The 27,908-nt window shown below is 38.4% G+C and overlaps 1 protein-coding gene across 2 annotated transcripts in view; it reads right to left on the bottom strand.

Annotated features, from left to right (window-relative positions):
* Rttn (rotatin) overlaps positions 1-27,908 on the bottom strand; it is a 181,555-nt gene that overhangs the window by 138,232 nt on the left and 15,415 nt on the right. For both annotated transcript variants that reach the window (XR_005089555.1, XM_028886849.1), the window contains exons 10-16: positions 26,460-26,575; positions 19,839-20,009; positions 6,050-6,262; positions 4,600-4,712; positions 3,249-3,375; positions 1,653-1,778; positions 1,078-1,194 (exon numbers count right to left, since the gene is read on the bottom strand). Coding sequence is in view for 1 of the 2 variants with exons in the window: in XM_028886849.1 (XP_028742682.1) it covers positions 1,078-1,194; positions 1,653-1,778; positions 3,249-3,375; positions 4,600-4,712; positions 6,050-6,262; positions 19,839-20,009; positions 26,460-26,575 (983 nt within the window). In the remaining variant the exon portion in view is untranslated. The remainder of the gene's footprint in view (positions 1-1,077; positions 1,195-1,652; positions 1,779-3,248; positions 3,376-4,599; positions 4,713-6,049; positions 6,263-19,838; positions 20,010-26,459; positions 26,576-27,908) is intronic.

Raw genomic sequence — 27,908 nt, 5'->3', positions numbered from 1 at the left:
GGGAGTCACCAGATAGATGCAGAGGAAGCAAGATGAAAATGCTGTACTGAGAAAAGGTACCAAGCCATGTGGCTAAACACTGATAAGAATTGTGGTTTAATTTAAGTGTAAGAGCTTATTACTGTAGTTAGTAATAAGCCTGAGCTACTGGCCAAACATTTATAATTAATATAAGCCTCTGTGTGGTAATTTGGGAAGCAGCTCCCAGGTATTTGGGACCAGGTAGTCAAGACAGGAAAACTCCATTCACAGTGCCTATGTTAATCACCTTTTAGTTTTGTGAAGAAAGGATGTACCTGGCTCGATATTTGGTCACACTAGCAAAATGATGTGACTTTGGTTTAAAGATGTTCTGATGTAAAAATTGGGTAAAAACATATTTGACATATTTGTTTTGCCAAAGGTTAATGCTGGAGGGTGGGGAAAACATGTTTGTTGGTATGGTAAAATATGCTTGTTTTTGAAGTATAAATAAAGATGGTTTGAGTTATTCAGGGCTGGCCACTTGTGTGAAACTCATCTGATGGTCAGATACTACTTCATTTCTTCATGCTGACGCCCCTGCAGTTGGACTACAGCAAATAGGTTTGTGAGTACTAGCCCTACCTTTCCATCCAAGGGAGGTAGAGACCTAAACTTTCCTAATTCCTTCAGGGTCCAGGAGGACTGTTTAAGAAAGCTTTGTTCCTAGGAGCTCATTAATCAAAGTATCATTCTAATTAAATACATGCACAAATAGAATGCATGAGGCAAGCTAATTATGCAATGTCTGCTTAACAAGGACTGCTGGCTTTGCCTCAAAGCCTTTATAAAAGGTTGTGCTCTATTTTGCACAGTCAATACTTTTTGACCTCCCACCCAGATATGTAAAGTATACATGGGCAAATTAGCTATCCTTGTTTAACCTTCTGCCAGAAACAAGACAGCCACCCACTTTCTGCTCACTTCTCCCCAGTGCCTTCAAAGCTCCCCTTCATTTTTCTCACAATGTGACAGTTCTGCTGCTTGCATTCTTTTACATCACTGACAACCAGCCAAAGACAAACGGTATCATAAAAAATGAATTGCACAGAGTACCTGTAGCACTGGAATGACAGGACAGAGAGACTCGATAAACTTGTTCCAGGTCAGTGCTGTCATCACCAATCGTCCCTGAAGCAGATACAACAGAATGGCCTTGGCAGCAGCATTCACCTGCTCAACAAGACATAGCCATGCTATGAGATGTCCCACTGAGTCCTCTCACAGACCTGTAATGTTTTATAAGATCTGAAAAGGTACAAAACTTATCTTTCTTCAAATGTTTCTCTCATCATATGTCGTCTATATTCTGTATTCTGGTATTAATGAGTTTTCTCCCTTAAGTTTCTGCTATTTTACCCTTAGCAATAAATCTGAAATAACAGCTATTCTGTAGTTCCTTACATCTAAAAGAAAATCATAGTAAAATGCTGATCTGATTCTGAGATCAAGTGCATTCTGTATTTTGATTTACCCATTTTCTTTAACATTTTTCTGTAAATAATATCAGAACTTAATAATATACCAAGTACACATTTCCTTGTACCTTCACATGAAGCTGTCCAATCTTATTAGAGCATTTCTTTGACTTGGTAGAGTAATCTTTTGTACATATTTTTAACATATCATACCTCATTTTTGGGTTCTTGAATACCAAATGCAGAGATTTCATATAAGACTTTTGGATGAAGCAGAAAATGAATTCCACTACAAAGTGAAGATACAGGTTTAGTGACATTATGGACACCTAAACATTCCTGTAAAATAACACAAATTTTTTTTAATTAGTGATAATGATTTTTCTAAAAGAATTCTCTTTCTTCTGTTTGCAATTTAGTTCCAATTTTATTTTTCACATCATAAAATTGTTTTTTAGCTAATACTAGCTGTTCAAGTCTATGTGGGTTATGTAATGTTCTGCTAATGAGCAAAGTCTTTATAAATAACCAAGCAACCATAACCCCTAAAAGTCAACAGATATAAAAGACATGACAAAACTCTAAAGCCTTAACTTGACGTGTTTGATTTGTGACTTGATTTACTGAAGCTTGAGAAAGAAAAACAAAATTCAAATTAAAAAAGAAGAAAAGGAAAGAAAAGATATTGGGGAAGAAATACATGAAGGAAACATAAAAATCCTTTCTCAATTATAACAGAAAATGTTTTGTTAGAAGCTATGTGAGAGAGAATAGAAGTGATCAGAAATATTAATAGAATGCAAATACAATAGGTGGAAACACATGCAATAATGAGTAACAAACTTAAACTCAATTCCTTTCATACTGGAAATTGCTCTGTCTTTATAACTACTAACAATTCACAATTCAAAATATATGCATGTGATTTCACATACTTATATGCATATACATTATTAAATAATCTAAACTTTTGAGAGCTAAGACCTTAGTGTTTAGGAGCAGCTGTCACTTCCTTAAGATACACACAATTCCCTGAGCTTCAGCTTATTCATCCATAATATATAATAATCCCTTCCACAAGCCTCCTATGCCCATCTCTAGATGATATTACCAAGACTATAGTCTTTAAAACTCATCTCAGATGGGCATAGTACCATCTGAGTACCACAAGGTAAAGATCCCAGCACTCAGGATTAAAAACTTTGGTTCAGTAAAAAGGAGATTCAACCTAAATATTCACCATTAAGTAAAAGGAAGCAAGCTCCAACTTATAACAGTAAAGATGAATTAACTAAGTAGATCTCAAATCCTTCAGATAAACTAAACACTTAGCAAAAACATATATAGTATGAAACTATACTTTAGGTGCACAAAATGAACAATAATACACTTTATAAAGACATGAGTCTACAGTAAACATACATTCTAAAAACACGGATGGAAAGACACACATCAACACCAAGAGTAGCTGCACCGATGGTGCAGAAGGGGAGAAAAAGCCATGTCTGTTTAACGGTAGTCTTTTTATTGATATGAAAACAGATCAGAAGTAAGAATGGCAACACCCAAACAGACTTACAGGAGTTGTTAGATTTAATAAAGCAGTTCAGTGAGACTAGGAAGCCAAAGGAAATTTAATAGTGCAACCTTCGGAGAGCTGACTAATGAGTACCATCTACTTATGGAATACAGTCCTTAGGCTAACACAAAAGCTCATGAAATTTAATTCTAAAGGCATAGTATGAGAATCCATTCTTAGTTCTCATATTAACAAATTAATTTTAAAAACAAGCAAAAGAAAAGCCCCACCTTCACAATCTCCAGACAGCACTGGTAAGTCTCCACCTTCACCTGTGGCCAAGGGTGAGACAGCATATGGAGGAACACCTTCTGACTCTCTCCCTGCAGTAACGGGCTGGCCTGTGCAGATTTCCAGCTGGTAAACAAGAAAAACAGCCACAACATCTGAGGCCAGCAAGGTACCAGGCAAAGGAGTACAAAGCAAGATGGGAAAGGTCCCCTCCTACTCTAGTTCCTTAATTGAGGATCTTTAAATTAAGAGTGGATCTTCCCTTAGTAAAAAATATTCTCTCTTATTACAGGACAGAGAAAGAAGCAAAAAGAAAACACCCGTAAAAACTCACACTTGCAGCCAGGCATAGTGACACAAGCCTTCAAGTCCAACACACAGGGGACAGAGGTAGACACATCACTAAGTTCCAGACCACCCTGGTCAACACAGAAAGCCCATGGCTAGCCAAGGCTACACAGGCAGACCTTATTCAAAAGGAATAAAATTTGAACAACAAAAAAACAAAAACAAAAACGCACTTCTGGCCTGGAGCCAGTGAGACGGTTTAGAGGGTGGAGATGCTTGTCACACAGATCTGGTGACCTGAGTTCCATCCCCAGATCCCACTGTGGAAGAAGAGAACCAGTTCCCCAAAGCTGTCCTCCTGCCTCCACACATATGTCATGGCATGTGCACCATATTATCGATACACATTAATAAAAATAAAATTAAAACTCAAAGTTAACTGATATTCATAATACTGTGGAATTTATTATAGGAACCTGCTCCAGTTTCCTCAAAATAAATTAACCAATATATAATGCTTTCTAAATATCTATAAGTTTTATAAAATTGGTAATTTATAAAATTATAATTACAAAAGAATCGTAAACTTGGGGAATTATTTCTGTCTTGACTTTATTTTTTGAGATCAGGTCTCACTATGGAGTGCATGCTGACTTTGAACTCCAAGTAAATCTCCTGCTTCTGTGTCCTGAGCACAGCACCTCTGACTACTTAAACTAATAACTGTTGGAGTAGTTGACAGGGATGGCTACAATGTATACAAATCCAAGAACTACTCATTTTCATTATAGGTATGACACTGTTAAAGTTAACTTTTGAATAAAGCAGTTAACTAGTTAATGCAGCTATACAATTTAATAAGGTAATTCAATTTAACAGTGAGACCCATAAAACAATTTAAACTAAAATAGGAAAACATGTAAGGTCATTTTTATTTATATTATTCCTAAGTCTACATAAACACATTCATACACATACACACACACACACACACACACACACACACACACACACACACACACACCGCCCTATACTGTCACATTTTAAAAAAGGAAATATTACATCTTTGAACAAATGCAGATGGTTTCCTTTATTAGGGGGGAATGATGATGATAGGAAAAGCTCCTCAAGGCTTGGTCTGCCAGCTCCAATAATTCTAGGAGATTCTTTTCTCCCTGTAACAAAAGAGAAAAGGGACAGGAAATATGAAATTCATATGCAATAACATTCTCATAGTTAACTAAGTATCTTCAAGAAATCAAACCATTCAGAGACCCTGTTCATATTTGTTTAACTCCACTTTCTGAAGAATCAATCTACAAATGTCAACCTACAAGGCAAAGTATAGGGGAAATTGTAGTGAAATATCACCTGGGACCATTCATTATTTGGGTTTCCTTTACTCATCTGTGACCTCCGTTACTAAAATACTGGTATATTTTATCACCTACCACTCCTCTCTACCATCCTAACAAGTTCTGGAAACACAGAAGGCATCTACAGGTGCACAGCCAAAATACTGCAGAATGCCAAATAAATATCCACTTAAAGACATGGCTGAAAACTTTAAAGAAAGAACTGGGAAGCCAGCAGCATCAAGAAGTGACAAAAGTGAGGCAGGCCAGGAAGCCAGGTCTTCACCCAGCTGTTGAGGAGGCTGAGGCCACACACGAGGCCCTCCAGGACTACAGAATGAGCTCAGGCCAACCTGGTGAATTTACAAAAACAAACAGAAAAGTTAAATAATAAGAAAAAGGAACAGGGGCTAGAGGCCTGAGATTCCATCCCCAGTACAGGGGAAGGTGACAGGAGAAGGAATATGGCAAAAGCGAAGGAAAAACATCATAATGAATAAATAAAGGAAAATTATAAACATGAGGTTCAGAGAAACTTCAAAAGGAATAAGAATTGTGTGCAAGACTCATTTGGGTATTCTCAGATGCTACACATACCTCTACTTAAGGCAATGTCATCTCTAGGATCCACTAGTCTTTTAATATAATATTTTATGCTTCAATAGAATTTTTAAATGAGATAAACAGTAATAATTAGTGCTTCAATACTATACCTCAAGACACCCACTATCTTAAAAATAATAATTCAAGACTACAATTAACAGCAACAAAATTATCAAGTTCTTCATGAAAGCATGTAATAACTGTCACAAAAAATTAAAATAAAATTGTATCTACAAGTATATAAGTATGTATTAACATAGCTATCATAATTCTAATTAAATCCATCATCACTCAGTTCCCATATAGTAAAACAGCGCTATGGCTTTCTGAAACTGCTAATTCTATGAATACACACTATTCAGTACACTAAAGTTTCTGTGTTGCTTTTGTACAAACCATATCCTTATTGTAATCAGACTACAGGCCCACTCAACAAAAATGTATCTCACACCTAGCAATTTACTTGTTGTATGCCTATCAGTTAGAACAGTGTAGGTCAGATTTTCTAACCGCTTTACCAAAAAGACTTCAGAGATATTTACAAAACATTTTACCTCTTTCCCCACATCAGACAGAAAGTTACAGGTACATTCAATTGAATAAACAGCCTCTGCAGTTCGTTTATAAATGCTGTAGTTTTCAGAATCCAGCTGTTCCAAATAAGCCACAACAGTGTCGTGAAACTCTGGATATTCCAAAGAAATAGGCATGTCCAAAGAGACAAGGAATAACGCTGCTGACATGGGCTCTGGCAAAAATTCACTCGCCTTGATTTAAAAAAAGAAAAAAAGTTAAATATTTTCTACTGTGCTTTTTTAGAAACATACTGTAAAATATAATGTTAGTTGAGTCCATATTCTCTACCAAGTATCTATGCATTTTCAAAAGAAAATTGTATTCTCCAATATATCAACATATCATCTACTTCTGTGTTCTATTCAATACAATTTCTCTCTGCCTAAAATGTCTGAAGTCCAAATATGGACTCTTTGTCTCAGGCTGGGAGATTGAATACCTTCCTCCTGCTGGATCAAATTGTTCTTCCTCTAGGAGCTGCCCTTTGTTTACAACTCTGCTATGAAGCATGAAGCTAAGACACTCCTGAAGAAAGAAACATTTTCTCTGACATAAATAAGCATGCAATGCAGGGCTTACTAACTACACAAGATACAACACTAATTCAAGTCCATCTTAATTTATTTGAGCAAAAATTGACTTGTGCTCTTTTTGAGAGGAAATGCCACACATTTCAAATAGTTCCAGAAAACTTACAGAAGACAGACCTATTGTGTTGCTTTATAAACTAAGATATATTTCATAACCAAAATCAATGGATTTAAAATTATAACTGATTTTCTTTATTTGTTTTTTATTGGCCATTCAGTTCTTTATCAGACCATTAGGTGTTTTAGGCAGACACAGTATCACAGCTTCACAGAGTTAAATAAATGCAACCTAAACAAAAGTAACACACCTTAAAAAAATATTCTACAACAGAGAAAGAACAAAAGAAAACAAATACCGCATTGTTACAGGGTTTTACACAATGTTGAATGCTTTCTATAATCTTTTTTTTTTAATGCCGAATACCATTTATTGAAGGAGGGAGGAGGTCTTAAATACAGGCTTACAGCACAATGGGAGAATACCGGAGGGCAGAAGTTCGCTACCGATGTTTTACAATATTGCATCTAAGCTGTTAATGCCCATTATGCAGGATACACAGACAAGGAACTTCCCTTAAGCATTCAGGAGGGTGGAACCCGGCAGGGAATTAGTATATGGAGGATATCAAGGTCAAGGTCAGAAGCAAGGCAACAGTTACCCAAAATGGGGCCAGGGCCCTACAGGTCCCCCTTTTACTAAAAAATGAGCTTCTGACTTAGGTTGCGTGGGACATCAGCAGGTCACCTTACCAGTCATGGAGACGCCTGCCCAGGCCATACAGGTGCTCTGTCTTAGGTTGGTGAGCACCCTCCAGGTATTACCCGTCTCTGAATACTCATTATCATACAGGCTCAATCATGTGTGAGCTGCAGAGTTAACTGCTGCCAAAGATCTCAAAGTGGCACTGGGCTTGCAATCTGTGTGTTCGACACAGAAAAGACCAACAGAAGTCCTAACCTACCATAGCCAGTAGGCTAAAGGCAACTGAACCATTCTCTTCCTTAACGAGCCTTACTGAAAATTGGAGTCCTTATAAGATGGTATCCCACAAGTAAATGGAACTTGAGTTTATAAATTTATAATTTTCAAAGCCAATCGAAATGTATATAACTATTAAAATAAATTTATCATGCCCAATAGAATGAAAGATTAACTAACTGTGGTAGCTACTTTTGCTGTCAGGGTCTCCACTGTGCTAGCTGTAGTAACCAATTATGAAATGGTAATCCCAGAAACAGTAGCAGCGGTGGCCACCATTGCTATAACAGCAACAGCGGCAGCAGCAATGTCAAATTCTCTTCTCGAGTGTGTGGACATCCACTGGCGTGGATACAACTCCAGTAACACGGACCACCAAGGCCCAATTTTCTTGATCCCAGCACAACTTAAGCTGGCAGCTCTGCAAAAGAACAACTAAGAACCATAAAGAAAAAACAGGCAGCTCACAAGGAGCAGGACTAATGGTCTCATAATGGCTACATTCAGGCTCATAAATTTTAATGTATCTTCAAAGGTGGCTAAATGAATTTCAGGAGGCCAATAAATGTTGCACAGAGCCACTCCTGAAAAGTAGGTAATACACCAGCTTGAAGAGGATTGTGAAAATGAAAAGGCTTAGCTGGCATGCTACTGTATAACTGATTTTTAATGATTCTAGTTTTGTGGTAAAATTCTAAGTATTAACTAAAGAAATGAAATGTGGTTAAGTCAAAGTTAAAGAAAAATCGTTCAACAGGCTCAGTAGTATGGCTGAAATTCTGTCATTTTTACTGGATTTAACCATGATTCATTTCATGGCTGTCCTATTTTAACAATAATCATGAACTGCCTAAAAGTCTAATATTAAGAGGTGGATCAATTTGTTGCCGGGTATTTGATCGTATGTGACAATCTGAGACTGTTAGTAAAATTACCCTTGAATCAGGGGGTGGAGTCAATGACTAGCTGACAGGAATCAGCCACAGAGATTTTGGAGGACCCAGGATACAATACAATAGAGAGGCACAGGAAAGAGTATGGAGGGGCTTAGAAGGATTCACAGGTCTTTTTGATCTGGGAAGCATGGAGAGGGTCAGCTCGCCATGCCTCTGCTGATTTCTTGATCTATCAGGTTTTTACCCCAATATCCGACTCCCGAGTTTTTATTAATAATAAAACAATTTAGATAAATGCTTCATCAATTAAGCAACAAGGCCCTGAAAATAGTTTACAAATAGAAAATGAAGATCAAAAGATGGAATCAAATTTAGTTTAAAATCACTGAAAAGTTTAAATACGTAAGAAAGAAGGTATTAGAAAGTCAAGAGAATGTTCACTGTTTTATGAGTAACTCTCCTACTGAAAAAGAAAGAGAGGAAAACCACATACCTGCTCACCTACAATTCAGTCAACATCTATTAACTCCCCTCTGTTCCTGTGTATGGTGGGCACTGTACAGATCCTGGGAACACAGCAAACGCAAAACAAAATCTCTGCCCTTGTGAAGCCAACATTCCACTGAGGAAGGCAGAGAGTAAATACTGCATCCATACAATGTCAGATGTAGCTAGGAATACTAGTAAAAACTTTTAAACCAGGATGGGAAAGATAGAGAAAAGTGATGTGGAACGGACAAGAAGGGCTACTACTTTGAAGCAGCACAACCTCTCTATAAGGTGACATCAGAGTGTCCTAGTGTGCTTTCTATTGCTGTGATAAACATTATGACCAAATCCAATTTAGAGAAGAAAGGGTTTATCTGGCTTACCAGTTACAAACCATCACCAAAGAAAACCCAGGGAGGAACTCAAGCCAAGAACCTGAAAGCAGGAAGTGAAGCAGAGACCACAGAGAAATACAGCTTACTGGTCTGCTCTCCATGGCTTGCTTAGTTTCCTTTCTATACACCCCAGGACCACCTGTCCAAAGATGGCATGGTCCACTTTGGACCAGGTCCTCCCACAAAAATCATCAATCAAGAAAATGCCCCTCAGACTTCCCACAGGCCAATCTGATGGAGGCAATTCTTCAATTTAGGCTCCATCTTCCCAGATGTGCCTGCATAATAAAGGACCTGGACAGTCAGGAAATATAGGTATCTGGGGTAAAGCAGTCACAGCAAAGGAAACAGTAAGTACACAAGCTCCAAGTAGGCCATTAGAGATAGTACTGAGGGGTGGAGATAGGGAGAGATGAACCAGATCAAGTAAGGCTTTGATTTTCCTTAAGGACTTGCTCACAGATGGAAGCCCTTGTGTGGTGGTATTGTGTTCCCTAAAATATTGTGTACCCTAATAAACTTATCTGGGGTCAGAGAAGAGAACAGCCACAATATTAAACATAGAGGATAGGCAGTGGTAGCCCACGCCTTTAATCCTAGCATTCCAGAGGCACAAATCCCTCTGGATCTCTGTGAGTTTAAGGCCACATTGGAAACAGCCAGGCATGGTGACACACACCTTTAATCCCAGGGAGTGATGGTAGAAGGCAGAAAGATATAGAAGGTGTGAGGACCAGGAACAAGAAGCATTTGGGCTGGTTAAGCTTTCAGGCTTTTGAGCAGCAGTTCAGCTGAGATTCATTCTCGATGAGGACTCAGAGGCTTCCAGTCTGAGGAAACAGGACCAGCTGAGGAACTGGCAAAGTGAGGTGGCTGTGGCTTGTTCTGCTTCTCTGATCTTCCAGCATTCACCCCAATACCTGGCTCCAGGTTTGATTTTATTAATAAGACCTTCTAAGATTCCTGCTACACCCTTGACAGGACACAAGCAAGTATTGAGACTAGTCTGCAAAGAATATAGGGTAAAACACAAAGGTAAAAATAGAGAAACCAATAAAGAGTTTACTGCAGTAACAGCTCAAACAGGACACTGGGTTCAACTCAGGTACTTTACACTGGAGAAATGCTACTAAAGGACTGGAACTTTTGCCTAAGAAATTAACAAATGAAAAATGAAGATACTATTTATTGAAATAACAAAGTCCATAGGGAGAAAACACTTATGAAGCAAAGAATTAGGTCTGAGGTGAGGAGTTAGAGACACCACTCACTATCCAAGTGAAGGTATCAAAATGGAAGACAAGAGATCTATAAGATTTAGATGATATGAACCATATGATATGATGTGTGTATGTCTTTCCTGGAAATATAAACAAGTAAATCACATTTAAAGGCCATATAAAGGAGGATATTTGATGAGGTTAGTCTTCTACATTTGCAAGAATGAGGAAAATAAAGAGGAATAAGTGAAGGAGAATTGGTGGCTTGGACACACTGTAGTGAAATAATATAACCTAGAGGGTCTAACTCCATAGTAATTACATTTTACTTTAAAAGAATAATGCCCAATTCTAGTGAGAAAAATAATAGCTGGGTATGAATTAAGCATTAAGCAAAGAACACACAACATAGTTGTGGTGGTTTGAATGAAAATGGCCCCGTAGACTCATAGGGAGTGGCATTATTAAGAGGTGTCACCTTGTTAGAGTAGGTGTGGTCTTGTTGGAGGAAGTGTGCCACTGGGGGTAGGCTTTGAGGTTTTAAATGCTCAAGTCAGGCCCAGTGTCATTCTCTCTTCCTGCTGCCTGCTGATCCAAATGTAGAACTCTCAGCTCCTTCTCCAGCACCATGTCTACCTGCATGCTGCCATACTTCCTGCCATGATGACAATGGACTAACCCTCTGTATTGTAAGGCCACCCCAATTAAATGCTTTCCTTTATAGGAACTGCCATAGTCACAGTGTCTCTTCACAGCAACAGGAACCCTAAGACAACAGAAGTTGACAAATATTCATTTCCTTCCTTTCCCCTTTTCTCCTCAAAGAGGAATTCTGACCTTTTCACTCTGCATATTTGTATCTGAAATTGTATTACACCAACAATTCAAAACACTGTGCTAAGTTCCTAAATTTAGTTCTTGCATGGTATAGCATTAAGAGTCTGTAAGAAAAGGAGACCTCAGGTTAAGGATTTAGCTCAATAGTACAGTTCTTGCCTAGCAAGCACAAGGCCCTGTGTCCCCAGCAATAGTGGGTGGGGGCTTGAAATGCAGCTGCTCAGGCCCTACCCTGATGACTCAGAATATGGAAGATAGCAGTAACAAGATCTCAAGGAGATCTGTTTGCACATTAAACTTCAAAGTGTACTGCTCTGAATCACTCAGTCAGCAGCATCAATCACAAGACCTGACACACATCACTAAACGGCCAGAGGACTTGGTGTATGAAGTCCTCCTTATTTTTACTTCTGCTTGCAAGCTGAGAATAATATAAGTATATTCCTAGAATACACCTGGATTCTGCATTTTCTGGTTCAAGGCTAGTATTTTCAGCCCTCCCACCACCCTGCTTCCCCCATCATATACACACATATTTACCCAAATGAAATAACCTTCATTTTATTTCCCAATTTAGTTTACACAATATAACCAACATTTTAACCAAATATGAATACTCTTCAAAGTTATTTACTAGCAATTTCAAAGGAAAAACCTCTGTAAACATGACAAGTTTCAGGCATCAAATTCCCCTCCAGTTGTTGGTGGCTGCTCACAGGCAGAGGGCAGCAAAACTTAATGTTTATACACAATGGAGCTATGAGGAGCAATGGAAGAGGATCTGTTTAGATGCCATTTTAAAGTACTTAGTTAATTAAAGAAAATTATAACCAAGTACCCAATAAATACATTAATTACAATTTCCTGCAGTGTCTGAAACTGATCTAGTGAAGTTTTAAGTTAAAAACACAAATACTACCAAAAATTACAGATACTGATTTATCTTCAGAAAAACAATGAAAAATATCTATGTTCAACAACAAAAAAAGCCAGGACACTGGACATATTATACACATACTATACATACACACACTATCTACACATACCCATGCACAAGCTTGCAGTTCAGGTAATTGATAGGTCTTGTATGGAAACATTAATCTGAGGAGTGTAAAGAAGCAGATGGTTTTAAAAATCACAAGTAGGGTAGTTCATGAGAACCAAGGTCAGTAGTGGGTTCCACATTTTAATGTTTCACAAAGTAAAAATGTGCGTTTTAAATGTCAAATTTTATTTTTTCCAAATTGACCTGGCAATATATTATATGTGTTAATATTACTAGAAAATAGAATTGAGACTATATTCTCCACCAAACTCCAGGAACAAAACTAAAAATGGTTAATAACTAAGGACAATGAAAAGGCACAGCACGTAGTTCTCTGGTTGCCATGATTCTCCTATGCATTCTGTGATAATACATTTTTCTGAAAAAGTCCCTTGACTCCAGAAAAACTAAACTTTCTAGACATAGCCAATATTTACAATGAGATCAGTTAAGACTGTGAACTTAACCTGCTGTCCTGCTGTGTACTCAGCCTAAGTTTCACCTGCTTTGAACAAGGAACCATGCAATTAGCTTGTGCAAGCTAAGCTAAATGCATTTGGGGTCTTAAATTCACACTCTTGCATGCTTCTGACCCAGAACAATGTATATGTGTTGTGGTGAACATTTGCTGAAAGCAACCAATAGGTTAGAAGCAACCTTAAAACAAATATTCACTATAAATATTAAAAGCAATCTGTGAATATAGCTTGATAACAACTGTTTGCAGTGCTGAGTGCTATATGGGGTCAGTTATTTATTCTCTTGTAAAATTCTGTTAAAGATTTCTATAAAGAACTCTTTTCCATTCCCATGCTATGTTTCCTGAAGTGTTCAATAAATACAGAGAAAAGCCCTTTGTTAGGGCAGGCATGGCAAACATCAGACACATACACACACAGACACATACACACACACACACACACACACACACACACACAGACACTGACACACACAAGGGACAAATTATAGACAGGCCAGTAACTGCAAACCACAGACAGGCAGAGGGCGCAGAAAGACGTGGAGAATTCAGATTTAGACTTGTTCTTGGTTAAACTAATCCAAGAGGATCTTGCTTTATTTTCATTTCCAAATGGGATATTGATGCATACTGGTGCCCTCTGAGGTTATTGTTAATGCATTAACTGACACACTTTCACTCAAGTAGGCCAGCTTTTTTTGTTTTTAATAACTATACTATAAAACACCTGTACATGAATGATGTGCAATATTTTATCATTAACAGTCAAATTCTGAGATATAACCTTACATTTAAAAATATAGTCAGGGCCACTTCGACAGCTCAGTATGTAAAGTCACCTGCCACCACACCTGTCCACTGGAATTCAACCCTCGGGACCAACAGTGTAGAGGAGAGAGCCAGTTCCCACAAACAGGACTCTGACTTCTATGGCATATGTACCCACAGACACACACACACACAATAAACAACAAGTGTTATTCTATTTTGCAATTAAAATGAACCAGTTGCTTCAACAAGTAGCAAAGGTAGTAAAGTTCCAAAGACAAGAAGTTGAACAAAACTTCATAGTTCCATCACCTGACCTTCAAAGCAGACAAACTGGTCAGCAGAGAAAAGTCCTTCCTGGAGGAGTTAGTTGAGAGGACAAGTGTGGGTAACACACAGGAAGAACCTGGGGCAGGCTGGTAATGTTCTGTCTAGTCAAGGAGGGGGTCACTAGGCTGAAATGCATTCATCTACATACTTGTCTGATATAACAAAAACTTACCTAAAAACAAAGCCTTTATAGAATATGGGTTTTTGACTCCTAAAAAATTTTAATTTTAAATGGTCTAATTAAGCTATCATACTTCATTATTTCAGAAGTAGTGTTTAGCCATAAATAGAAGAAATACTGACTTAAGGCACTTCCAACATTTTTCAACTTCTCAAAAGTACTTCTTTTTAATAATTTTCCCACATGTAAGATCACAATTATACTTTCCATGTACTATTTTTTCACCTTGTGGAACTGCAAGATTTTTTAATATACCTAAAATAAAAACATGCTTTAGATGCTCATTTTGATCCAGTAATGCAATACAGACGTAATTCAAAATATGAGTAAATGCATGTAGACATATGCTTGACATAGTGTTACTCCTTACAACATTTAAAAAAAATTCTAAATTTAATTTCCAAAAGAATGTCTTTATAAATTATGGAACATTTCTATTGCATAAAATATTAGTAGCCATTAAAATTTATGAAGTGCCTAATTAAGTGGAAATGTGTATTAGATAATAAGGAATCATAAAAGCATAATTTTTATAGATACTCTCAATTTGATAGTAAAAGAAAACCTCAAACTAATATGAAATCATAAGTAAATTTTTATCCTTCTTTGTATATTAAAATGTTCTCTAAGAGATTATTTTAGATTCCAAATTAAAAGACCAAAGTTTTAAAAAGAAAGGATTAGGTAAAATAGAAAAGTAGATTTTTAAAAAGAACTAAAGACTAGGACAGAAGAAGGCTTAATAACATCAAGGGTAGAAAAGTAGCTCTCCAAAAGAGTATGTCAATCACAAAGAACTTTGAAAAGACATACTAAAACGTGAATCCATAGAATTAGCTTAAACCATCAATATAGCTTAGATACTAAAACAAAGAGCCATATATCAAATATTAGCCATATGAGTCAAAAATTAGGATTTTTAAGATTTTATTTTTATTTATGTGTGTCTGTGTGCACATGTAAACACACATGCATGTTGGTACCCACAGAGTCCTGTCATAACTTTGGCAGTAAAGTTACAGGTGCTTGTGTGCTGCCCAGCATGGGTCCTGGGAAGTAATTCAAGTCCTCTGCAAAAGCAGTCAGGGCTCTTAAGCCCTGAGCCATCTCTCTAGTCCCTAAACATCAGGATATTTAATACTACCAAATATGCATTTTTTAAAAATTCTTTTGGTAAACTGAAAAAATAAATAATATCAAGTAATTATACTGCTGGTAAAAGGAGGCAAGCGGAAAAGAAAATGTTCAAGATATGTGTGTGCTATCAAAAAATAAGTAAATAAATAAATCACAGACGTTATTAAGCTAGAATATGCAACTGAGATTACAGTATGTATTTTAAAAAAGAACAATATTAAGAAACAAACTTGATCAACCCCTGGATGCTAAAGTGCTGCTTATCTATTCTGAAAAGTCAAGTGAGAGAAAATAGATGGATGACATTAGCATGTGCTGTGCAACAAGGATGTAATTTCTGAAAGGCTGGAAACTATATATTGCATGTGCCAAGGAATTCTGGGAATAGGTATAAGTAACAAACTCTACCCAGCTGAACAGAAACAGCAGCTAACCTTGCCAGGAATGACTAGCATCAAGAGCCATGCTGCTCACTTGCAGAGGGGAGAGCATGGTTATATTTGTACTGACAACCATTCAATTAAAAGGTCTATCAGTTAACTAGATACACATATGTGTGTGTCAGTCTCCCTATATACATGAGGTATTTTTAAGGCTTGCTGTATGCTTAGCAAGAGTAAAAATAATAGAGTAAAATGAACTCGAATTGAAGACATGATTACTGCCCTTCATGTGACCCCAAACTTATTAAAGAAATGAAACCAGGAGCTGAAGAGAGGTTCACTGAACAAGAGCACTTGCTGCTCTTACAGAGGACCAAGGTTCAATTTCTGGCTCCTGCATGGCAGTTCATAACCATCCAAAACTCCTACTCCAGGGGATCTGCATATACACATGCAGATAAAACACACACAAAATAAATCTGTTTTATAATGAACTTAGGCAAGTCAAGCATGTAAATAAATATATTAATAATAGCAAGTTTTAGACAAGACTAAGTTCTATGAGACCAATTCTAACTTAACTAGTTCTACATCTAGTTTCTAATACTACTAGCCAAAGACAATGAGTTAAATATTGAATAAATAAACAAATGAAGGAATATACATAGAAGGAATATACATACAAGTGTAGAAAAATCAAATAAATTTAACATATGCAAAAAGAATTATGAAATTTTAAAAATCTCTTTCTATCAAATGATTTGCCAAAACTGTTCAAGGTACTAGTCACTTTCTATGTCTCCCTTAAAATCACTCTATTGTGGGGGTGGAGGAAGCCATGAGTGAATTGGTAAGGAGGGGATGAAGTCCTGAGTGAATGTGTACGTTGTCAGGGGCACAGTCATGTCAAGGACCCCAATGTCTCAGACCCATGGGAATGGCAAAGCCTTCCTCTGGTCCAAGTATGAGCGTTTAGGAAAGACTGACCAGTGTGCAGAAAGTAGCAACCACAGCTTCCTGTTGGATGACTGCAGCCTGAGACTGCTCCCCTACAGACAGATCTCCTGCCCAGACTAGCTGGACCACCGCCTTGTCCAACTGTACACAATAAACCACCTCCTCACGCGGAGTCTCAGGGTGGCTGTTGGTGTCTGTGTCTGTCACAGTGGACAGCCCACCCAATTCCAGCTGTCTATTCATCTGTGTGTCTGTCCTGTTTTCATTCCTTGGTCACCCCAATCAGGTTTCCAGGACCAAGTTACGTAGGTCTGAGAGAAGTGTGGGAAGAGAAAGAGGGAGAGAGGGAGGAAGGAGGGAGGGGGGAAAGAGAGAAGGAGTGCATCGCTAAGTGCTAGGTGTGAAACATGGGACAGGCGGAACCCAGGAAGAGGCAGTTATGCTCATATTTTGAAGTTACATTTTAGTTCTCTGACAGAGATTTTACTGGCGGTATTTTCCTTATGAATTGGCTGTTGAAATGGATTATACTCATTTCCCAAACTATCAGGATTCTTTAGGTTTTTAGAGTTCTACAAGTTTGTAGCAAATCACTTTATAGTCGGTTACCTGTGGTGATATTTTATTTGTGCACCCCAATAAAGCTTATCTGGGGATCAGAGGAAAAAGCCAGCCACTATATTATACATAAACGTCAGGCAGTGGTGGCACACACCTTTAATCCTAGCACTTGGGAGGCAGAAATTTATCCAGATCTCTGTGAGTTCAAGGCCACACTGGGAACAGAGCTGGGCACAGTGGCACATGCCTTTAATCCCAGTGCTAGTTAACCATAGAGTCTGGAGGTCTGTACAGACAGACAGGAAGTGATAGAGCTGGGCAGAAGGAGGAAGCAAGATGACAGGGCACAGAAAGGATATAGGCATGAGTATATAGGAAGTAGCTCTCTCTTCTGAGATTTCCTAGCAGGAAGAACATGGCTGGCTTCTTACTGCTTCTCTGATCTTTCGGCTTTCACCCCAATATCTGGCTCTGTGTTTTTTTTATTAATGAGACCTTTTAAAATTCATGTTACAGTCACCATTGACCTGTCCACACTATAATAGTTCCTGGACTTCCAGACAACCTGCCCAGATCTTTGTCTAGGCTTTTTTCCCCTCAGGTGTAGAAGTGGTCAGGGGCAGTGGACTCTTGTGTTTGAGCTTGATCTCTGGCAAAAACAAGCTGCTCTTGCTCCTGAGCTAAAGCAGGATAACTGAACCAGCCTCCCCACCCTAGGCTACGGAGCCCTTGTCTGTGAAGCCAGGATCTGAGGTAGTATATGCCCTCTTGGATGGGAACTCCTTGATAGTAGGGCACTGGCCACTACAGGGCAGGCTGGGCACCACCTCAGGAAACAGCTCTGTCCCTTCCATTTGGTGGACTTGGCCAGCAGCAGCTGCTTGTAGCAGCGATCTTAAAAGCAGCCCTGAGAGAGGACCGCTTCAAGGGAAAGAGCTTACTGATTTTCAAGCTTTCCTAGTTTTTGAGCAGAATAAACACAAATCACCCAGGACAGAGGCCTCCATGTTTTCTCTCCTTAGCCACGTTCCAGAGTTCACAAAAACTGCCGTTGAACCACAAGTCAAGCTGCAACAGTAGCATTTAAGAAATAAAAAAGAAGTCAGGTGGTGGTGGCCCACATCTTTAATCCCAGCACTCGGGAGGCAGAGCCAGGTGGATCTCACTGAGTTCGAGGGCAACGAGATCCAAGACAGGCACCAAAACTACATACACAGAGAAACCCTGTCTCGAAAAAACCAAAACTAAAAGAAATTAAGAAAGGAAGGAAAGAAGGAAGGAAGGGAGGGAGGGAGGAAGGGAGGGAGAGAGGGAGGAAGGAAGGAAGGAAGGAAGGAAGGAAGGAAGGAAGGAAGGAAGGAAGGAAGGAAGGAAGGAAGGAAGGAAGGAAGGATGGAAGGGGAAGTTGTGAGGAGTAGAGGAAGTCTTGGGTGAATGTGTGAGGGGCAGATGACTTTCTGGGTAAATGTGTGAGGGGCAGATGACTTCCTGAGTGAATGTGTATTACTCACATGGGCATAGCCATGTTCTAGGATCCCAATGCCTCAGCCACACTGGGTGTGGCAAAGCCATCCCCAGGTGAAACTCAGAGGGAATCTGCAAAGCCTTCTCTATTGATCAGTGTGCACTATATGCAGAAATTACCAAGCACAGCTTCTTCCTCCAGTATGACTGCAAGCTGAGACTGCTCCCCTACAGAGACTGTGGTGGTCTGAATGGTCCCCATAGGCTCATACATGTTGTATGATATTTTAATGATATGATAATGATATTTTAATATCATACAACACATATATTTAACTGTTTGGCTTCCAGTTGATGGACTGTTTAGGAAGGATTAGAAGGTGTGGTCTTGTGGGAGGAATTGTGTCAATGAGGGTAGATAGGGTGTGAGGTGTCAAAATGCCATACCATGCCCAGTTCAGTGTCTGTCTCTATCTCTGTCTCTGTCTCTCTCTTCCTCTCTCTCTGTCTGCTGCTGGTAGATCTCAGCTACAGCTCCACTGCCATTCCTGCCTGCCTGCCTGCCTGCCCTGCTCCCTGATATAATGGTCATGGACTAACCCTCTGAAACTGTAAGCAAACCCCAAATTAAATGCTTTCCTGTATATGCTGCCTTAGTCATGATGTCTCTTCACAACAACAGAATAGTAACTAAGACAGAGACCTCCTAGAAAGATTAGCTAAATTTACCTCCTTATTTAGCTGTATACAATAAAGCCATATCTCCTTGGTTGATATGTATAAAATAAATAAATAGGCTTAGCTTCTGGGTTTCTGCAGGTGGTGGTGTGTCTCCATCAGATCACATGGCCCACTTGATCCTGGCTTTTCTGTACATGGGTCTGTGTGTTGGTTTTTTTCATTTTCTCGTCAGTTAGGTTCCCAGGGTCAAGCCACGGAGGATGTGGTGCTATACCACATATATTTTGAAAATATTCTAAAGCAGAACATCTTCACACCATTAAATAGTCATTTATTTACAATGCTTAATACAAGCACCCAGCCTTATCTCCCTTACCTTTTCAACGGGGAGAAGGATTTGCAACAGTCGAACTGTGAACAGTGTAATGCTGATGAAAGCCATCCTGTGGTGCACAAGCAGAGCCTCAGCTTGCTCCAAGTTAAAGCTGGTTTTACGGTAACATATGGTTTCTCCAAGGGATCCCAATACCTGGAGCAGTTTCTCTTTCTGAAAACATCCAAACAAGATAAAGCTAAACAAAACAATCAATTTTGCATGTAAATATGATTGAGAACAAATAAAATATTATTGTTAAAATACTAGACCCTCTGCATATGGGAGACAGTTGTGTAGATGGGTCTGTTTTATGGGCCCCTGGCAGTGTGATCAGGATCTATCCCTGGTGCATGAGCCGGCTTTCTGGATCCCATTACCTATGGTTGGACACCTTGCTCCCCCTTGATGCAGGGAGGAAGTCCTTGGTCCTGCCTCAACTCAATGTACCAGGCTTTGCTGTCCTCTCATGGAAGAATTTACCCTTTTGGAGAGGGGATAGGGTGTGGGTGGGTGGGAAGAAAGCAGGGGGTGGGTGAGCAGGAGGAGGGAGGAGAGGGGGATCTGTGGTTGGTATATAAAATGGATAAAAAAAATTTAATAAAAAAAAATACTATCATTAAAAATCCAACACAAAAATGTATGCCACTCAACCAAATGACCATCATCTATGTGATAATAATAAAAACACAAAGGAATGACAAATGTGTTGACATTGTAATGAAAAGCTACCAGTGATTGAGTATTGAATGACAAATCCTAACTAATGCCAATAAAAACAATAAAACACAAAAGCTTAGTGGGCTATAAACTCCTCCCTGTTCCCACTGCCTAATGTTCCAAACTGGAGCACACACACATATGGACCTTGCTTCTAATGCGTGTCTGAATATGTGCCGAATACAATGGCAAGTATTATGGAGTAGAGGATGTAATTTAACAGCTGGATCCTCAAACTGATCCAAATGTTATTAAATAATAAAACAGAGGCCAACAAACTAAAAAAAAAAAAAAAAAAAAAAAAACTATCAAATTATGTCAACTTTCTTCTCAAGTAGCAATGTTGTTTTAAGAGGAAAATATTTTATTATAAATTTCCACGAAACTTACCACTTAGCCAGGACAGTGCACCTTTCACATTGAAAGGTGTATATATAAAACATAAAGAGTCTAACTCCCAACATAGTAACATAAAAGCTGGAATGGAAAGCCACATGCAGACTAAGCACACTGCACACTCACTGCAGATCACTTGGGAACTTAGAAGCACGGAGACATGAAGATGAAAAAGGACGACTTGCCAGTGAGCTACGGTGAAGGGACCCAGGGACTGAAGTGAAACAGAAACGAAGGACACAGAAGGAGGCCGGCACGACCTGAGAGGAAGGCACAGCCCGCAGCTCCTCGACCTAACTGCCATGTGTGTAGGAAAAATGCAGACCTGATTTTGTATGCAAGGTAGAATGAGGTACTCTGGAAAAAATCTAATTTTGGCAAATGCTTAGCAATAAATTTTCTCTTTTATCAAAAATAATTTTCTCTTATTTACTTCAAATGAATAAAGGTATTCAATTCTAGGGGAAGATTCATTATATTGTGCTTAACAAAACTGAATTACAGAATGTTAGACATGACTGAACTATTTAGAACTATCTTGAAATATGATTATATACCCTTAAGTATTTAATTTCTAAATTGATAACAATATATTGTGGTACTCCTTTAATGACTTAACAACAATATTCTATCTTTACCTTAAATTTGGCCAAAGTAGGAACAAAAAGAAATTTCAGTTTTTTGCTTCCTTTAATATAACACTGAAGAAAATAGCTTTTACCAAGGAGGTATTTATTCTTAAGTAAATTGTGTATAATTTCAAGTACTGATATTTGACCTAGCATTTCTTACCTACCAACTGGTACTTGTATAACAGATTTAACCTTTATAGTAACAAAAAAAAAAAAAAAAAAAAAAAAAAAAAAAAAAAAAAAAACCACTGAGTCACCAAAGATCAGCAATCAAAAGTAAAAACTGAATGACTAACTTTCACAGATAAATGTTCTGGCCAAGCTCCTTCAAGTTAATTTTAGAAAAAAACTGATAATCCATTCCTCACATTTCTAAGAATAAAATCACTTGCTGAAAACCTTCAATATGTGGGGTTGGGGGAAGGAATCTCCTTTTTTAAAAAAGTACTATGAAGAGAGTAACTTTAAAGAAAAACGAAGATGAAGAATTATTTTATCAGGACTAGAGGTGTAGTTCAATTGGTTGTATGATTGTTCAGCATGCAGGAAGCTCTAAATTACTGCCTTGGGAAGGTCTCTCATGCTTGCAATCCAAGCATTTGGGAAATGGAGACCAGACGATCAGAAGTTCAGGATCATCTTTTGCTACACAGCGAGTGGGGAGGCTAGCCTAGGATACACGAGACTGTCTCAAAAACAAAACTATTCACAGAAATTGAACCTGTACGCCATTTATCTATCTTTCCAAGGCACGTGTATCATAAAAAATAACACCAGAGATATGTGTATGCATGGTGCTGTTATAGTTAGAAGCTTAACTACCTCCAAGGTCTAAGTGCTAAAGGCTTGGTCTCCAGGATGAAGCCATCAGGAGGGAGAGCCTGGTGAAATATCCTTAAGTCCCCGAGGCTTTCATTTGAAGAGGACCAAAAGAGCCTTAGCCTCTTCCCCTTTCTTTCTGCTTTCTGGCCATGCGGTATGCAAATTAACATCATACAAAGATCACCACTGCTATCACACACACACACACACCTACCTGAACCTAAAGCAACTGGTTGCACTCATTCTTAAACTGTAAGCTCCAAAACTATAAGTCTAAAAAAAACCTTTCCCTTGACAAGTTAAATCAAGTATTCATTATGGCATCAGAAAGATAATTAATATACAAGTATTTATTATGTAAATATCTGCATTATATGTATTTTACTTGTGTTCTGACTTCTATTCCGAAGGATTACTAACAGCCCATTTTCTAACAGCCCAAATAGACCTTAATTAAATATAGACAGACATAATCATAGTAACAAAGAAAATTCAGTAACTACAAGTCATCACATGGGCTGCGGATACAGCTAGGTGGAAAGAATATGCCCAGTACATGCAAGGTCCTGGGTTTGATCCCCAACATTTACAAAACACTAAATAATTTATCTTAAAAGCAATATATATTTTCTATGACTAATGAATTATTGTAATATTTCCCTAACAGGATAAAAAAAAAGAAAGGAAGAAAAATTAAAAGAACAGACATTACTAATTGACATTAACAAAAGAGACAATATCATTCTTTCAAGAAAAATGTTTATCAGATAATTGTAAAATAAAAGATAGAAATGACAAATGAATTATGCTACACTGAAATGTCAAAAAAGTTATAGTTTCTGATTACTAAGGATACATTAAGGGCTGAGGATGTGTTTCAGTGGTAAAATTCTTGTGCAACAGGTCCTGGGTTCAAGCTCTAGCACCAAAAACAACCAAACTTTGGAAGTTTACAGATCTCCTGAATGTTATGCTATAATACAGCATTCCTGGAGCTACTGTGTATTTCTGAGCTTCTCTACCAAATGAAATACAGAGAGTGGAGAACAAACATCTGCCCTAGATTGCTTCCTTTTGCTGTGATAAATCACTGACCAAACCAACTTGGGGGAAGGAGGAGTTTATTTGGCTTACACTCCCATATCACAGTCCATCTCCGTGGGAAGTCAACCAGAAACTCAGGCGGGAACTCAGAGACAGGAACTTAAGTACAGACCACAGAAGAACTCTGCCTGCTGGCTTGCTTCCTCTATCTTGTTCGGCTACTTTTCTGATACGGCCCAGGCCCACCTGACGGCACTCCCCCATGTGCTGAGCTCTCCTAAATTAATCAGCAATTAATAAAATTCCCATAGATACCCACAGACCAATCTAATGGCAGCAATTCTTCAACTAAGGTCCTCTTTCCAGGTGACTCTAGTTTGTGTCAGGTTGACAAAAACTAACCAGCATAGCATTTGTCCACACATAATGACTCAGAGAGATGTAGACCATACTGTAGAATAACTGGACAATTAAAACTCTGGTAACTTCCAGATAAGTCAGTTGCTTAAACAGCAAAATTTAAAGCCTCTGCTTTGGGTCATAAAATAGCAATAAGGACTAGTCATTTCTTCCTAAGAAACAACTAAAAAGCTGCACAAAATAAGGAAAAAATTAGTAGACACAGGGGAGTTAGCAGTACAAAACTGTCATGTCAGAGTAAAGAAAAACAAGAAGAGAAGGCCCTGCAGTGCCTGCAAGGTATGTATGTGTGTGATTCCACAGAAAGAAAATCCTAAAGAAATTACCAAAACCAAAGCAATGAGAGAGAAAACATAGACAAAGGGGCCCGCGGAGTATGACAGCCACAATGGTTTCAGAAGATGGAGATGATTGATACGGAATCTGAGATGGTAAGACACTACAGGCCAAAGGACTACACACAAGAGCAATGCACAGAAAGAGGTCTGGAAGCCAACACTGTTCCACTGGTCCATGCTGAGATGGGTGATTTGAGTTACAGATGCAAACTGCATACATGTGGACCAAATCTAACCACTGAGATTTAACATGAACAAATCACAGGGTGCAGACAGGACAATAAAGATTTGAGCCTCAACCAGTAGAAATCATCAGAAATCCCTGCAGACATCCAATAGGAGCCCTAGGGGGCCACATCTCACCCTAAGTAGAATCCAGACCTATGCAAGGATACTCTAAGACTATAGTTTTTCACTCATGATACTATTGATACCTTCAGCTAAAAACGTATTTCTTATGAAGAGCTGTCTTGGCTTCTAGCTACCAGATACCACTCAAATTTGAGACGTAAAAATGCTTCTGGACACCGCCAAACGTCCACTGGAGGACAAAAGTGCTCCACTTTGAAGCCACTGTTTCAGACCCTTTCTAGCAAACTTTAAATAGGCCTCAATGAGGTGAGCCCGCTCTGGAGATAGCTTAGCCGCCTGTTAGGACAAATGCATTAAAATCAAGACACAGTGCAATATCCAGCCAAGCACGGGGAGGCATACCTATAACCTCAGCAATGGGAAGGCTGAAGCAGGAATCTTCAAGATCAAGTTCAAGGCCAACCTGAAATATCTAGCAAGACCATGACTCAAATATAAAAATAAACAGAAAAACAAATAACTTCTATTTTAAAAAATGGTCATCTCTATAAGGCACTGAAAAAGCTAGAACAAAATCCAACATCTGTTCAAAAACATCAAATCAAGGAATATACTTCCTCTCAGCTTCCTCAGAGCACCTCACAAAACTGGAGAACTCAGACTGTATCTAATCCTCAAAGACTAACTACACCCCACAGGATGAGGAACAAGGCTCTCAGCACATCCACTCCAACTGGACTCGATGTTCCAGCCAGAGCAATGGGCCCACAAGTAGAAACTAAAAAATATCTAAATTGACTAAACAGAAATGAGATTTTTATCCATAGATAACACAGTCCTAACACTGTTTATTCACCAACAATGTGATTCCATAGAAAGAAAATCCTAAAGAAATTACCAAGACTGGAACAATGAGAGAAAAAAAACTCTCAGAATCAACAAGTTCAACAAAGTCACAAGATAAAAGATCAATACAGAACATTCTATTGTATTTCTAGACACTAGGGCAAATCAAATACTCTTTTCTTTAAAATTCACTTGCAATGATATCAATGTAAGAAATTTCAGGGAGAGAAATCTGAGTTACATTTTTTGGTAATTTTTTAAATGTATTTATTTTTTTTTAAGTTTTTTTTTTTTCATTTTATATACCAACCCCAGTTCCCCCTCCTTCCCCTTATCCCACCTCTCCCCACCTCCCCCACTCCCACCCCCCATCCACTCCTCAGAGAGGGTAAGACCTCCATTGGGGAGCTAATAGTCCGGCACACTAAGCTGAGGCAGGACCAAGCCCCTCCCTGCTGTTCCATGGCTGAGCATGTTATCCCATCCTAGGAAATGTGTTCCAAAAAGTCATTCCACGCACCAGGATAAGTCCTGGTCCCACTGCCAGGGGCTCCAGAGTTACATTTTTACCTTTTTTGAAAATAAACTGAGCTAATATAATTTTTTCTTAAAATTGTAAGAAAAAAAAGAATTATTTCAAGTAGTAAGATACAATATTTCAACTATATTTCCTAAGGTTTAAATTTACTCTAAGTCAGAAAGAACTGCTGGGAAACACTGAGTTTTCTGAATTGTTCCATGATAGCAATGTTGCTATTCTCAAACTATCTTACATATGATAACAATTAAAATTAATTATTTTGCTCTTGTTATGAACTAACACTTTCTATGAGCAAAAGTATAAAAAAAATTAAAATCAGAAAACAGCAATATAAACCAGTAAATCTTTACATTAGATACTATAGTTCTACTATAGAAAAGAAAGGATGGTGTTGACACCCATCATACCGAAGTGGCCTCTTATTGTTCTGCACAATTTGTTCCTATTAATGTAAAACAAACCAATGAGGAAAACATTCATTTAGAGATGCATAAAAATGAGCCTATCATGTATTTTGCCAGAAAGTCTATACCACACAGAAGATGATTCTCACCACATCTATAGCAAAGAGGCTGCTATCATTCCAGATTTCAGGTGAAATTGCTTGTCCAATGAGCATCATGTCCTCTGCAAGCAGTTCCAGAACTCTTATGATCATTTCTCTGCTGCCTAGACATAGAAACAGGAGAAAGACAAGAGAAAAGAAAGTCACTCCATTTTCAGATAATCAGTTGGACCCTCTAGCTAGGCATGCTTCCAAATTCCTATTTCCCCATTTTTGATGTTTTTTAAACTGCTGGCAAGATGAATGAGGACATCACAAACTCACCACAACAAATCAAATGTGCTCACAAGTGGAAAAGTGGATTGAGAGTAGAAATAACTAAAAATACCGTGAAATAGATTTAAGCAATTTCAAACATGTTACACATTATATACAACAAAATAAGCAAATTTAGGGAATGCATTCTAATCACTTCTGTCCACTACCACAAGCTTTAACTTTGTCATAGATGAGTATTTTCACACATAAGTGTCACACAGAAAGCTAATCCTGTACCACAGAAACTAAAAGAGTAAGTGTCCATGCACACTGTATCATACACTATAGGAAAACCGTCCAAAGCTGAGGATGAGGCTAAGCCTCCTGGCTTGCCTGAGGCCCTAGATTCCACTTCCAGCAAGGCCTACACCAGGTATGGTAAGGCATACCTCTGATCCCATTACTCAAGAGGTAAAGGCAAGAAGATCAGAAGTTCAAAGTCATCTTGAGCTATGTAGTATGTTTAAGACCAGGCTGGGGCACCTAAGAATCTGTGTTAAAAAAAAAAAAAAAAAAAAAACAACTACCCACAAACACTCCGAGAGATGCTATGCTAACTAGACATGGTGGTACACACCTGTGATGCCAGCCACATGACCTGTTCTTGGTCTCATTACCAGACCATCTCAAAAGAACAAAACCAACACTCCTCTAAAAAAAAAAAAAAAATTAATCTCCTTTCTTTACTGAGACCAAAAACAAAAACACTTCCAAAATTCTGAGTGAGACAAATTTTCAAATAAGACTGTCCTATCCTTTATCTAAAAGGTTAATTCCTAATGAATTATTAGTTAAGCAAACTCCTGAATCACAGAGATACACATTCATTTTTTCATTAACAGCTGGAGCAAGCTCTCTCTGCACTTCTTACAATACTGAACAACTACAAATTATGCAATAATTTACTGCAAAAGGGCAAGGGAACATTTAGAAATTTTTATGTGCAAGATATAGCTTTGTAATTATCAATCTGACTTTTTACAGCAAATTAAAGAAAGGTTAAATGGAAAACCATTAGGTCTAAAGCGGTTCTTCCCACTATCCCAGGCAAACAAACAAAACCACCTGATGATGTCAAAGTTCAGCTCTTCCATCACAGAGCACTGACAGCACCCACACTCCTGCAAGCCACAGCCCCCACTCTGGCAAGGCAGGGCCAGGGCTCTCCAGGGCACAAAT

The sequence above is a fragment of the Peromyscus leucopus genome, chromosome 19, assembly GCF_004664715.2.
Source record: "Peromyscus leucopus breed LL Stock chromosome 19, UCI_PerLeu_2.1, whole genome shotgun sequence".
NCBI lineage: Eukaryota > Metazoa > Chordata > Mammalia > Rodentia > Cricetidae > Peromyscus > Peromyscus leucopus.
The sequence above is the reverse complement of the archived record's forward strand: the minus strand, read 5'-3'. Positions and strand labels throughout refer to the sequence as shown.